The sequence below is a fragment of the Oncorhynchus kisutch genome, unplaced genomic scaffold (assembly GCF_002021735.2).
Source record: "Oncorhynchus kisutch isolate 150728-3 unplaced genomic scaffold, Okis_V2 scaffold928, whole genome shotgun sequence".
In the NCBI taxonomy this organism is placed as follows: domain Eukaryota; kingdom Metazoa; phylum Chordata; class Actinopteri; order Salmoniformes; family Salmonidae; genus Oncorhynchus; species Oncorhynchus kisutch.
Genome location: NW_022262873.1, coordinates 105453 through 120610, shown reverse-complemented (window position 1 = coordinate 120610; position 15158 = coordinate 105453). Strand labels below are relative to the sequence as shown.

At 51.1% G+C, this 15158-nt stretch overlaps 2 protein-coding genes and 1 pseudogene across 2 annotated transcripts; all 3 read right to left on the bottom strand.

The window, feature by feature from the left end:
* Positions 1–190: 190 nt before the first annotated feature.
* Positions 191–10966, bottom strand: LOC116363410 (histone H3-like centromeric protein CSE4; annotated as a pseudogene).
* LOC116363412 (histone H1) lies at positions 2107–2730 on the bottom strand. Its single transcript, XM_031817074.1, has one exon. It carries the CDS (start codon positions 2728–2730, stop codon positions 2107–2109), a length of 624 nt encoding a protein of 207 aa, XP_031672934.1.
* A 1502-nt stretch (positions 10967–12468) lies between the features above and the next one.
* Positions 12469–13092, bottom strand: LOC116363411 (histone H1-like). The gene has a single exon (XM_031817073.1). The coding sequence runs from the start codon at positions 13090–13092 to the stop codon at positions 12469–12471; it is 624 nt and encodes a 207-aa protein (XP_031672933.1).
* Positions 13093–15158: the final 2066 nt, after the last annotated feature.

Sequence of the window (15158 nt, the reverse complement as noted above, 5' to 3'; positions counted from 1 at the left end):
CCAAACTCTTATTTACAATCACGGCCGGTGGTGAACAGCCTGGAATCGAACCACGGTCTGTAGGGGACTCGAGAGCAGGAACACTGTGGGAAAGGGGCGTGTACAAATGGAACAATTGTGCCTTTTTGACTGAAATATGGAGGCGGCTCTTAAAAGAGCCTTTGGGGGATTTTGGAGATCAGGTCATCGTTTATGCGCGCTCTCCGCGAATACGACGGGCCAGCCTGGATGTCCTTGGGCATGATGGTCACCCTCTTGGCGTGGATGGCGCACAGGTTGGTGTCCTCGAACAGGCCGACCAGGTAAGCCTCGCTTGCTTCCTGCAGGGCCATCACTGCGGAACTCTGGAAGCGCAGGTCGGTCTTAAAGTCCTGGGCAATTTCTCGCACCAGGCGCTGGAAAAGGCAGTTTGCGGATCAGCAGCTCAGTGGACTTCTGGTAACGACGGATCTCTCTAAGAGCCACGGTGCCGGGCCTGTAACGGTGAGGCTTCTTCACGCCGCCGGTGGCCGGGGCGCTCTTGCGCGCAGCCTTGGTGGCGAGCTGCTTCCTGGGTGCTTGCCACCGGTGGATTTGCGAGCGGTTTGCTTGGTTCTGGCCATGGCGCTAGCTAGCTTCCTTCTTTCACAGTCAGAGTATAGCCTCCAAATGCCTATGTGAAGTTTATAAAGCCGGCAGCGGCGTCTGCTGATTGGTCACCATCTCCGCACCGCCCTGAATTGGCCCGTTGCGGAGGCCCTCCTCCGCCGCCCATTGGACGGGAGGCTCGGCCTCTCCGTGCCGCCCCAAAATGCAACCCCCTCCCTCGCCGAGGCGGGCTTGGGTCTTTTGTTAGGGCCGCAAGCAACGTTACACTTTACGCGCAATAATGCTCTCTCATTCTAGCCTAGTACTTGTTATTCTTCATTTTAGGCCTCATGTGGGCACTTGATACTGTGCCGTGTTTATGTGTGTATCTAACAAACGCGCCAAATAGTTGGCCAGGCATACAAAGGACACTTTGCGCTTTTGCTGAGCTAGGTGGTTGGCTCTTAAAAGAGCCTTTGGGGGTTGAGTAGTCAAGTTGCAGCCGCACCAGCGATTTTACTTGGCTTTGACGGCCTTCTCAGTCTTCTTGGGGAGCAGCACTGCCTGGATGTTGGGCAGAACACCACCCTGAGCGATGGTCACGCCGCCAAGCAGTTTGTTCAGCTCCTCGTCGTTACGGACTGCCAGCTGCAGGTGACGGGGGATGATACGAGTCTTCTTGTTGTCACGGGCAGCGTTTCCGGCCAACTCCAGGATCTCAGCAGTCAGGTACTCGAGCACTGCGGCCAGGTAGACTGGTGCGCCAGCGCCCACACGCTCGGCGTAGTTGCCTTTGCGCAGCAGCCTGTGCACACGGCCCACGGGGAACTGGAGCCCGGCACGGGATGAACGTGTCTTTGCCTTCGCCCTGGCCTTGCCTCCGGTTTTGCCTCTTCCGCTCATATTGGTAGCTTCAGTATGTCACAGAAAGTCTCAATGAGGCGCTGGCCACCTCGAGAGCCTTACTTATACCTCGCCACAAGAGGCATCGATTGGCCACTGGACCGGTGTGCCCTTATCCAATTGGAGTGAGGGAGAGACAGACAGTCAGCCCTAAGCCCGCCCGCCCGCAGGCAGCAGAGTGACAAGGGCTAGGCTACTCTGTTTCCCTCCGACTTTTGTTACTTTTTCTCATTGGCGGGAGCGCCAAAGTGACAACTCAAATCACTGAAACATGTATCAATCAATTCGAGAGTGGCTCATAATACAAATGGCTGCTGTCCAACACACTATAGTATGTATTCCTCTTATTATCAGGATCAATGTGAAATGCGAATTCTAACACATATCACACCAATGTTGACTGGTGAGGGTGCTGCACTCTTGAGTGACAAATGTAAAGCCATTTAGCCACTCGAACATGTGGTGCGTAAAAGTCATTCATTTCATATCTTTTGCACCACAGGTAGGTAGGTAGGTAGGTAGGTAGGACGTACATGGAATGACATGCGCTTTTATGGAAAGAGGTGGGTGGCTCTTAAAAGAGCCTTTTGTGGTAACAACATGTGTCGAGTAGAAAGAACACTGTTTGGAATAGGTTTACTTCTTCTTGGGGGCTGCCTTCTTGGCCTTGGCTGCCTTGGGCTTGGCGGCTTTGGGCTTCACTGCCTTGGTAGCCTTCTTGGGGCTCTTGGCCGCTTTCTTGGCCGCTGCGGCGGGCTTCTTCACCTTCTTTGGGCTCTTGGCGGCCTTTTTGGGTGTAACGGGCTTCTTGGCCTTCTTGGGGGACTTCTTTGCGGCCACGGCCTTCTTGGCTGCTACCTTCTTGGGCTTCTTGGCGGCGGCGGGCTTCTTGGCGGCCACCTTCTTAGCTTTGGGGGCTGCGGCTTTCTTGGCGGGCTTCTTTGCCTCGACGGCCTTCTTGTTGAGCTTGAAGGAGCCGGAGGCACCGGTGCCCTTGGTCTGGACCAGGGTGCCCTTGGTGACGAGGCTCTTGACGGCGATCTTGACACGGGAGTTGTTCTTCTCCACGTGGTAGCCGCCTGCCGCCAGAGACTTCTTGAGCGCGGCCAGGGACACGCCGCTCCTCTCCTTGGAGGCGGACACCGCCTTGACGATGAGCTCGCCTACGCTGGGTCCCGCTTTCTTGGGCTTGGCTGCTGCCTTCTTCTTGGGTGCCTTGGCCGGCGCGGCGGCGGCGGGTGCTGGTGCGACTTCTGCCATGTCTGTCGTTCGGTCCGGTAAACACACACACTTACAACACTACGGTAGTCTGTGAGGAGGAGTACTTTGCTGTAGACGCTGCTCTGCGCTATTGAAGCTCTACACCGTGCAGGGGGCTGGCCTTAAACGCGACATGAGAACCATGTAGACTCAAGCCACCCAGCTCGGCTTCTCCGGGCTGGCCAAATGCTCTTTCACTTGTGTTTTCTGGTCGCCAATATCGGGCCAAAAGTCACCGACGGAGCCGTGTTTTTGGCCCAAAAGCGAACGGCCCAGCGAGCAGACTTGTGTCCGTTCAGAATAAAGTCATGTGGGCTGCAGAAGCCCCGTGCATTTTGCTGCGACTCGCTCAAAACCTCACCGTTCGACTGTCGGGTGGAGCGGTGCGCACTGCTTTTCCTGTGCTATTTGTCTCCTAAATGGCCTAAAAGTGCATCCGATTGCGAGCACCATTGATTGTGGAGTGAGCCGAGATGTCTGGCAAGGGAATCAAATGGTTTGGCGTCCCCTGATGTGCTCCTTGGTGTTTTAAAGGAGAGCTCTTTTGGGGACCTTAAAACACATGCACTTGTGAGGCCTGGCTGAGACTAGTTTCACCTTGTATTCGTCATGTGTCCAGGAGGCACAGGAAATAATACACTGTGTGTGATGTTTTATTAGTCCTTTAGTTGGATTTGGAGCCTGCTCTTTGTGCACAGTGTGTGTTTTTTTCTTCTGCTAGGTGGTCTCTCTCTCTGTGTGTCTCTTTCAAAAGCAGATGAGGTGAGGGCCAAAGTAGTTGAGCTCACTCAGCTCGTCTGTCTGTGAACAGGCCGAGATAGGCTTTTGTGCCCTTCTCTCTCGCAGTCCTTCCTCGCTTGACTCCGCAGCGTGACTCGTGCCGGTCTTTGTGTCTGTGGGTCTTGGTGTCTGGCTGTGCGGCCGGCGCTATGGAGGCTGGCGCCTCATGTGCTTGTTCGCCCTGATATAGGCCGAGAGAAAGAGAGAGAGAGATTTGGAGGCTCTTCTTCTCCTCCTCCTCCCCCCCCTCTTGTACAGGTGGAACGGCTAGTTTCAATCGGTGACGTCACTTGCTCGGAGACTGTTCTTCATGTGTGCAGAGGGTCCCTGCTACGGCCTAAAGTGATACAGGCTCCAGTCATTGGACTCCCCCTCACTGTGTTCTACTGGCATGCACACATTCCTACCCTGTTCATGTCAGCATCCTTTATCCCCCCCCTCCCCACAATTGGACACATGTCCTCCACACACACACACACACACACACACACACACACACACACACACACACACACACACACACACACACACACACATGGATTTGCTTTTTTCACTGACAGGGTGGGTGGCTCTTAAAAGAGCCTTTGGGTTACTACAGCACTCCAAATGCGCTGTTTATTTGGAGCTGGTGTACTTGGTCACGGCCTTGGTGCCCTCGGACACTGCGTGCTTGGCCAGCTCTCCGGGGAGCAGCAGGCGCACTGCGGTCTGGATCTCCCTGGAGGTGATGGTGGAACGCTTGTTGTAGTGGGCCAGGCGAGACGACTCTCCGGCGATACGCTCGAAGATGTCGTTCACGAACGAGTTCATGATTCCCATGGCCTTGGAGGAGATGCCGGTATCGGGGTGGACCTGCTTCAGGACTTTGTACACGTAAATGGCGTAGCTCTCCTTCCTCGACTTTCGGCGTTTCTTGCCGCCTTTCCCTGCGGTCTTGGTGACGGCTTTCTTGGAGCCCTTCTTGGGCGCGGACTTTGCTGGCTCGGGCATGATGCTGGTGTCTCGTTGCTTCTCACAAACGAATGAGGGGGTGGAGAGCCCTTTCCGTCTTATGAAGACGAAGCTAAGCTAATTCGCCGGCCGTGGACACACCCCAGCTTTCTCATAGGCGCCCCTGCCATTTGCCCAGTGGAGCTGAGCGCGCATAAGAGCCTTCCACTCAGAGGCTTGCTTCCCTAACAAAGACCTGTCCCCCCCCCCCCCCTTATTCCATAGCCTATGCTCTGTCACTGGTGGGGAATGGTGTGTTTCAAAAAAAGATCCATGCAATGGCCAGACATAAGGCACCCCTTTTTGGACTTGGTGGGGATTTCCCAGGCGTGGTGCCTTTATTTCAGGTGTCTCGTAATACGACTGTACGCAAAGCCTGCACTGAACATAGCCTCCTGTCATGAACACTCCCTCCCCGTCCACTCAGAGTGGCTCGTGGTTTAATACGACTGTACTGAACATAGCCTCCTGTCATTTAACACTCCCTCCCTGTCCACTCAAGAGTGGCTCATGGTTTCCTACAATGGATTTGGCCCTTTTGAAGCGGATGTGGGTGGCTCTTAAAAGAGCCTTTGGGTTCAAGTCGGGATGTTGACGTTCCGAAAAGAGTGCGTTTAACCGCCGAAACTGGCGTTTCAGAGCGTAGACCACGTCCATGGCCGTAACGGTCTTCCTCTTGGCGTGCTCGGTGTAGGTGACGGCGTCACGGATCACGTTCTCAAGGAACACCTTCAGGACACCGCGGGTCTCCTCGTAGATCAGGCCGGAGATACGCTTCACGCCGCCACGGCGAGCCAGACGGCGAATGGCGGGCTTGGTGATTCCCTGGATGTTATCGCGGAGAACCTTACGGTGACGCTTGGCGCCTCCTTTTCCGAGTCCCTTGCCGCCTTTACCTCTTCCAGACATCGTGTGTTCGCTAGCTGAGTTCAAGTGAATGAATGACGCAATTTTTGGGGCTTGGTGCTCTTATTATCTGCGTTTGGTGGACCTGATTGAAGCCAGTGGCACAGAAAGCGCGCGCTTTTGCCTGGCCTCTGCTGCAAAGGGGAGGGCGTTCGTTCTAGGGAACTATGGAGGAAGAAGAAATGAAAGCTACTTACATGCGCGGGAAACACACTCAAATACTGAGCTATGTTGAACACAAGGCCCAACTGTGACAACTGGGGGATCCACTACTAATCTGTGTCCCACTCTTCACATTGATTGGTGTTGTTCTTCTTGTTGTTGTTGTTGTTGTTGTTGTTGTTGTTGCACCTGATTCAACTCTTTCAATCAGCTGTGCCTCTCCAGCGCTACAACAAAAATGGCTACTCTACCCCTGCCTGGAGTTGGGAAACACTGAACTAGTAGGATTCAACCCACTGCAGTTGCCAGTCACACCTAATAGAGATAGGCGTTAAAACCTCAAATAGTGTCACAAGTACAAAGGAGAAACGAAGTGGAACATATACGGGAAACAAATACACAAGGAACGCCACAAATCCTAAGGGGTCCGTAATGTCACCTCAGCAGTCATGTAGCTCTTTAAGGCCATGTAATAACATCATTCTTCTTTTTCTTCCCAAGACAGGATCCAGGTGGCCATGGGAAGGGTGGTGACACCTCTGCAAGCTGAAACGCTGTAAAACATTCCTCAGACACCCACCCAACACACACACACAATAAAGGGATCGTTTTCCTATGCGTACAGAGGTGATAGGGATGTGCAAATATTGTATGGTACTTTTTTCAAAAACCAATAACATAGCCTTATATTATGGAAATAGTGGTATGAGGTGGATCCTTTATAGGCCAGATAGCCTCAGATGTTGCATCGAATGATCTCAACAGGTCATTTCAAAGGGGACAAATGAGGCCCAAGGACACATACTGGCGATTTATCAATCGGTGCAGTTGATTCACATCTCAGATGTGACTAGGTTTCATCTTACAACTTATTGTTGCCATAATTGTCTCTTACCTGTACTTAGTGGCTGCCGAGAACGACTGACAAGCGTTCAACTAGCTGGGATGCAGCTAGTGTCATCAAAGCACAAAGCATAGCAAGTTAGAAGAAATAGGTTAAGGTTACGAAAAGGCTTAGGCTTACCCCAAATGTCACCTCCGTTCGTAGCTGTACTCCGTCCGTGTAGGCGCACAACAAGTCATCACACAGAGAGCACACTTGAAGCACAACTGCGCTGCCTGGAAGGCCGCAACGGACTGAATTGGAATCCCTCAAACAGCACACTAACTACATTCCGCTTTATGATGTCACAGTCAGCCCCTCGGAACACTGGTCCTCAACAATCTCAAACACCTTGGATACCAAAGCCAAACATTCTCGAATCACTCACATTCACAAATCAACCAGGGAGAAGAAGAAGGCTGCCATGAATTGAATGCTGAAAAGCTAACCTCCTTCACAGAGCAACATCATAGGACTGGGAGTTTGTGTTCAACAGCAGGTTAGACTCTGCCACTTGTTCCCTTCAACTGCTTGCGTTCCCCTATTATCAAGGGCTTAGTTCCTCTATAGGCTACAGTGCAGATACTTCACATGCAGAGTACAACAACAAATAACAGAGGGCCTGTTACCACACCCTATAGGCTAGGAGTTGAACTTGGACCACAATGACATTGGTAGTAATTAGCCTGCAGCATAAATGACAGTGGAAATGGAAGTGCGACACATAGAGGAAAAGTCCTAATCCTAATCAAATAGACACATTTTTTTATTTTTTTATTTATTTCACCTTTATTTAACCAGGTAGGCAAGTTGAGAACAACTTCTCATTTACAATTGCGACCTAGCCAAGATAAAGCAAAGCAGTTTGACACATACAACGACACAGACTTACACATGGAGTAAAACAAACATACAGTCAATAATACAGTATAAACAAGTCTATATACCATGTGAGCAAATGAGGTGAGATAAGGGAGGTAAAGGTCAAAAAAAGGCCATGGTGGCAAAGTAAATACAATATAGCAAGTCAAACACTGGAATGGTAGATTTGCAAATGGAAGAAATGTCCAAAGTAGCAATAAAAATAATGGGGTGCAAAGGAGCTAAATTAATTCATTCATTAAATACAGTAGGGAAAGAGGTAGTTGTTTGGCCTAAATTATAGGTGGGCTATGTACAGGTGCAGTAATCTGTGAGCTGCTCTGACAGTTGGTGCTTAAAGCTAGTGAGGGAGATAAGTGTTTCCAGTTTCACAGATTTTTCTACTTCCTTCCAGTCATTGGCAGCAGAGAACTGGAAGGAAGGAGAGGCGGCCAAAGAAAGATTTGGTTTTGGGGGTGACTAGAGAGATATACATACACCTGTTTAGCAGAAATGCTTGTGTTACTAGCTCCAACAGCACAGTCAAGTCTAACAAGTAAGATCGAACCATGTTCCAACATTCCACACAATACACCCAAATGGAATTGGAATACATCAATATATGGACGAGCCATGTCAGACAGTCCGTAGACTAACATACCTTACAATACAATACTTTATATATCCACATGACATGAGCTATGCAAACGACCTCCACGTTAGGAATGTGCCCAGTGATATCTAACAAAAACACACATGGCAAGACAGGAAGGAAGACATGCAGAAGTGCTCATGAAGAGGACACGAAGAAGACCGGAATCATCTCCAAGTGAACAATGTCAAAGGAATAGGTCAAGTCATATAGATAGGGAGGCATTTCACCGCCACCCACTGGACCACAAGTCATTTAGCCAACACTGGCTCATCATTCAAGCCACATAGGGAGGGATCTTAACACCACCTGCTGGATCAGAAGTGCCACTCACAATGGCCACACAGAGCATTTCTCCCTCAACCTGATGCAATTGTCACAACAAGTACGTGGTCAAAATCAAACATTAACTACAAACAGATCATCAAATAGGCAAACACATGCTCATGTAGAGTACCTCAAATTATACAGTTACTTTGTCACCAAACCTAATCTGTCATTCATCTACAAATACATGCTCTTCTAAAGCCACAATGCAATGTTCACATGGTAGATTTCAGTTCTTACAATCTATGTCACTATTACTTCATTTGACTGCTCTTAAATCATATTCACTTAACCCTTTTGTTCACCTGCTGATTTTCTGCTGGTTTGTCTCTTGCAGATTTGGACATCATGTGAATGTATGTTTCTCAAGTATCAAAAGAGGGTAAGTTACATTGACCTACTTTATGAAAAACGGAATGCTACTTTTCTCTCTAGCCTAGTGCACTCTTTATCTGTAAGCTCTCCTACTGGTGTAGGTAGCTCCAAAAAAAAAGCTCCAGATGCCATTACCCCATGTAGCCTATAGAACTTTATCTCGACGACCACATTTTACACCAATGCACCCCGAGAATCGGTTGGTGGTCGGGAATCAAGTGGATGATTCTGGGACCAATTACAGGAGGGGGAGGACAGAGTCTGTTGGATGAGGGGTGTACTGAACTGTGCCTATAGCATGTCAAGAATCCCTCCAACGGGAAATAGGCTTTGGCAAATGGCCAGGGGCGCTGTCCTTTTCAGCACCACGGAGCTCCGCTATTACCTGTCTCATGAGTGAAGATGCAACAGCAGACAATTCCTGCTCTTTGGTCCGGCAATTACACACTTTAGCCGTGTCATTGCTGCATTTAACTGGCAGCCTGTATTTAGGGCCTTTACTTTGTCTTATCATTTCGATTCCTCAGCAAATCTTCTTTTAAAAATGAACTAAATCCCACATCAGAAGTCGACTTCAAATCACGTCAAGGACACACGACTCGACTCAACGGAAGTCAGTAGTATCAAATATTCTCCACTGTGAAGGTGTCATGTGCTGAGCCATTTAGTTCCTTATGAAGCCTATTTACGAAGCCAATACAGCAATCAACACGTACCTGCCCGCATTGCTGATTGCTATTTTGTAATTGGTCAACTACTAATAGGGCAATCATCCCGGCTGCTTGTGTCCTGTTTCGTAACAGCTCTTTTGCAAGCCCTTGATGATTACATCTATTGATTCCTGCCGTCCTGATACCTTTTCTCTTCATTCTCTTAAGGGATCTCGGATCTAGTCTAAAGGACTAACAATGGGTATGGCATTGGAATATTCAATCGCACACTGAATTCATCCCACTAAATACATTCCTTTCATTTCTCCATTTATTCCACCATATCGAAACAACTTACCTATGCACTCACACAAACAAGCACAAAAGGGCGACTTAATAATATCACGTCTAATTGGGTGGCCTACAACATTTCCTGTACCTTCAACCAAAACGTTGGTACCACTTTTTTTCGACCACCTTTCACTTGCGCTGGACAGAGATATATCATTTGACTTTCAATAGCTTAGTCAGTCGCATGAATTATGGGGTGCACACAGCTAACGTTGTAATGATCAGATCAAAACATGGATTTTTTGGGCCATCGAGGAATGTCACATGGCCCAGAAATGATTGAATGGCCATTTTCACAAAGGAAAAGACATACTCTAGCATGTTACATTCCAAGAGCAATTGGATTCGAAAAAACACAACGTGCCCCACTTGGGGACCCCAGGACCGAGTTTGGGAAACACTGGCCTGAAGATCAAATACCAATAGGGAGCAACTATGACGTGCTCACACGCTGACAGTACCCGCGTTTAACCACTAGATGGCCTCCGTGCTCCACGGTAAAACTTTTCCCCTCTCAACCCCTCTCAACCTTTCAAAGTCAGTTGTTCTTAGCTACATAGTGACCATTTTCGCCACTTTTTGCCCTATATCATTACTATCACTCATTACTGCTACTGTATTTTTCCCCTCTTCTACTCTAGGCATACATCTAATCACATATAGAGAGCGTTATTGAAACGACTCAAGTCAGTTAAGAACAAACTCTTATTTACAATCACGGCCGGTGGTGATACAGCCTGGAATCGAACCACGGTCTGTAGGGACTCGAGAGCAGGGAACACTGTGGGAAAGGGGCGTGTACAAATGGAACAATTGTGCCTTTTTGACTGAAATATGGAGGTGGCTCTTAAAAGAGCCTTTGGGGGATTTTGGAGATCAGGTCATCGTTTATGCGCGCTCTCCGCGAATACGACGGGCCAGCTGGATGTCCTTGGGCATGATGGTCACCCTCTTGGCGTGGATGGCGCACAGGTTGGTGTCCTCGAACAGGCCGACCAGGTAAGCCTCGCTTGCTTCCTGCAGGGCCATCACTGCGGAACTCTGGAAGCGCAGGTCGGTCTTAAAGTCCTGGGCAATTTCTCGCACCAGGCGCTGGAAAGGCAGTTTGCGGATCAGCAGCTCAGTGGACTTCTGGTAACGACGGATCTCTCTAAGAGCCACGGTGCCGGGCCTGTAACGGTGAGGCTTCTTCACGCCGCCGGTGGCCGGGGCGCTCTTGCGCGCAACCTTGGTGGCGAGCTGCTTCCTGGGTGCTTTGCCACCGGTGGATTTGCGAGCGGTTTGCTTGGTTCTGGCCATGGCGCTAGCTAGCTTCCTTCTTTCACAGTCGGAGTATAGCCTCCAAATGCCTATGTGAAGTTTATAAAGCCGGCAGCGGCGTCTGCTGATTGGTCACCATCTCCGCACCGCCCTGATTGGCCCGTTGCGGAGGCCTCCTCCGCCGCCCATTGGACGGGAGGCTCGGCCTCTCCGTGCCGCCCCAAAATGCAACCCCCTCCCTCGCCGAGGCGCGCTTGGGTCTTTTGTTAGGGCCGCAAGCAACGTTACACTTTACGCGCAATAATGCTCTCTCATTCTAGCCTAGTACTTGTTATTCTTCATTTTAGGCCTCATGTGGGCACTTGATACTGTGCCGTGTTTATGTGTGTATCTAACAAACGCGCCAAATAGTTGGCCAGGCATACAAAGGACACTTTGCGCTTTTGCTGAGCTAGGTGGTTGGCTCTTAAAAGAGCCTTTGGGGGTTGAGTAGTCAAGTTGCAGCCGCACCAGCAATTTTACTTGGCTTTGACGGCCTTCTCAGTCTTCTTGGGGAGCAGCACTGCCTGGATGTTGGGCAGAACACCACCCTGAGCGATGGTCACGCCGCCAAGCAGTTTGTTCAGCTCCTCGTCGTTACGGACTGCCAGCTGCAGGTGACGGGGGATGATACGAGTCTTCTTGTTGTCACGGGCAGCGTTTCCGGCCAACTCCAGGATCTCAGCAGTCAGGTACTCGAGCACTGCGGCCAGGTAGACTGGTGCGCCAGCGCCCACACGCTCGGCGTAGTTGCCTTTGCGCAGCAGCCTGTGCACACGGCCCACGGGGAACTGGAGCCCGGCACGGGATGAACGTGTCTTTGCCTTCGCCCTGGCCTTGCCTCCGGTTTTGCCTCTTCCGCTCATATTGGTAGCTTCAGTATGTCACAGAAAGTCTCAATGAGGCGCTGGCCACCTCGAGAGCCTTACTTATACCTCGCCACAAGAGGCATCGATTGGCCACTGGACCGGTGTGCCCTTATCCAATTGGAGTGAGGGAGAGACAGACAGTCAGCCCTAAGCCCGCCCGCCCGCAGGCAGCAGAGTGACAAGGGCTAGGCTACTCTGTTTCCCTCCGACTTTTGTTACTTTTTCTCATTGGCGGGAGCGCCAAAGTGACAACTCAAATCACTGAAACATGTATCAATCAATTCGAGAGTGGCTCATAATACAAATGGCTGCTGTCCAACACACTATAGTATGTATTCCTCTTATTATCAGGATCAATGTGAAATGCGAATTCTAACACATATCACACCAATGTTGACTGGTGAGGGTGCTGCACTCTTGAGTGACAAATGTAAAGCCATTTAGCCACTCGAACATGTGGTGCGTAAAAGTCATTCATTTCATATCTTTTGCACCACATTTAGGTAGGTAGGTAGGTAGGTAGGACGTACATGGAATGACATGCGCTTTTATGGAAAGAGGTGGGTGGCTCTTAAAAGAGCCTTTTGTGGTAACAACATGTGTCGAGTAGAAAGAACACTGTTTGGAATAGGTTTACTTCTTCTTGGGGGCTGCCTTCTTGGCCTTGGCTGCCTTGGGCTTGGCGGCTTTGGGCTTCACTGCCTTGGTAGCCTTCTTGGGGCTCTTGGCCGCTTTCTTGGCCGCTGCGGCGGGCTTCTTCACCTTCTTTGGGCTCTTGGCGGCCTTTTTGGGTGTAACGGGCTTCTTGGCCTTCTTGGGGGACTTCTTTGCGGCCACGGCCTTCTTGGCTGCTACCTTCTTGGGCTTCTTGGCGGCGGCGGGCTTCTTGGCGGCCACCTTTTTAGCTTTGGGGGCTGCGGCTTTCTTGGCGGGCTTCTTTGCCTCGATGGCCTTCTTGTTGAGCTTGAAGGAGCCGGAGGCACCGGTGCCCTTGGTCTGGACCAGGGTGCCCTTGGTGACGAGGCTCTTGACGGCGATCTTGACACGGGAGTTGTTCTTCTCCACGTGGTAGCCGCCTGCCGCCAGAGACTTCTTGAGCGCGGCCAGGGACACGCCGCTCCTCTCCTTGGAGGCGGACACCGCCTTGACGATGAGCTCGCCTACGCTGGGTCCCGCTTTCTTGGGCTTGGCTGCTGCCTTCTTCTTGGGTGCCTTGGCCGGCGCGGCGGCGGCGGGTGCTGGTGCGACTTCTGCCATGTCTGTCGTTCGGTCCGGTAAACACACACACTTACAACACTACGGTAGTCTGTGAGGAGGAGTACTTTGCTGTAGACGCTGCTCTGCGCTATTGAAGCTCTACACCGTGCAGGGGGCTGGCCTTAAACGCGACATGAGAACCATGTAGACTCAAGCCACCCAGCTCGGCTTCTCCGGGCTGGCCAAATGCTCTTTCACTTGTGTTTTCTGGTCGCCAATATCGGGCCAAAAGTCACCGACGGAGCCGTGTTTTTGGCCCAAAAGCGAACGGCCCAGCGAGCAGACTTGTGTCCGTTCAGAATAAAGTCATGTGGGCTGCAGAAGCCCCGTGCATTTTGCTGCGACTCGCTCAAAACCTCACCGTTCGACTGTCGGGTGGAGCGGTGCGCACTGCTTTTCCTGTGCTATTTGTCTCCTAAATGGCCTAAAAGTGCATCCGATTGCGAGCACCATTGATTGTGGAGTGAGCCGAGATGTCTGGCAAGGGAATCAAATGGTTTGGCGTCCCCTGATGTGCTCCTTGGTGTTTTAAAGGAGAGCTCTTTTGGGGACCTTAAAACACATGCACTTGTGAGGCCTGGCTGAGACTAGTTTCACCTTGTATTCGTCATGTGTCCAGGAGGCACAGGAAATAATACACTGTGTGTGATGTTTTATTAGTCCTTTAGTTGGATTTGGAGCCTGCTCTTTGTGCACAGTGTGTGTTTTTTTCTTCTGCTAGGTGGTCTCTCTCTCTGTGTGTCTCTTTCAAAAGCAGATGAGGTGAGGGCCAAAGTAGTTGAGCTCACTCAGCTCGTCTGTCTGTGAACAGGCCGAGATAGGCTTTTGTGCCCTTCTCTCTCGCAGTCCTTCCTCGCTTGACTCCGCAGCGTGACTCGTGCCGGTCTTTGTGTCTGTGGGTCTTGGTGTCTGGCTGTGCGGCCGGCGCTATGGAGGCTGGCGCCCCATGTGCTTGTTCGCCCTGATATAGGCCGAGAGAGAGAGAGAGAGAGATTTGGAGGCTCTTCTTCTCCTCCTCCTCCCCCCCCTCTTGTACAGGTGGAACGGCTAGTTTCAATCGGTGACGTCACTTGCTCGGAGACTGTTCTTCATGTGTGCAGAGGGTCCCTGCTACGGCCTAAAGTGATACAGGCTCCAGTCATTGGACTCCCCCTCACTGTGTTCTACTGGCATGCACACATTCCTACCCTGTTCATGTCAGCATCCTTTATCCCCCCCCTCCCCACAATTGGACACATGTCCTCCACACACACACACAGGGATTTGCTTTTTTCACTGACAGGGTGGGTGGCTCTTAAAAGAGCCTTTGGGTTACTACAGCACTCCAAATGCGCTGTTTATTTGGAGCTGGTGTACTTGGTCACGGCCTTGGTGCCCTCGGACACTGCGTGCTTGGCCAGCTCTCCGGGGAGCAGCAGGCGCACTGCGGTCTGGATCTCCCTGGAGGTGATGGTGGAACGCTTGTTGTAGTGGGCCAGGCGAGACGACTCTCCGGCGATACGCTCGAAGATGTCGTTCACGAACGAGTTCATGATTCCCATGGCCTTGGAGGAGATGCCGGTATCGGGGTGGACCTGCTTCAGGACTTTGTACACGTAAATGGCGTAGCTCTCCTTCCTCGACTTTTGGCGTTTCTTGCCGCCTTTCCCTGCGGTCTTGGTGACGGCTTTCTTGGAGCCCTTCTTGGGCGCGGACTTTGCTGGCTCGGGCATGATGCTGATGTCTCGTTGCTTCTCACAAACGAATGAGGGGGTGGAGAGCCCTTTCCGTCTTATGAAGACGAAGCTAAGCTAATTCGCCGGCCGTGGACACACCCCTGCTTTCTCATAGGCGCCCCTGCCATTTGCCCAGTGGAGCTGAGCGCGCATAAGAGCCTTCCACTCAGAGGCTTGCTTCCCTAACAAAGACCTGTCCCCCCCCCCCCTTATTCCATAGCCTATGCTCTGTCACTGGTGGGGAATGGTGTGTTTCAAAAAAAGATCCATGCAATGGCCAGACATAAGGCACCCCTTTTTGGACTTGGTGGGGATTTCCCAGGCGTGGTGCCTTTATTTCAGGTGTCTCGT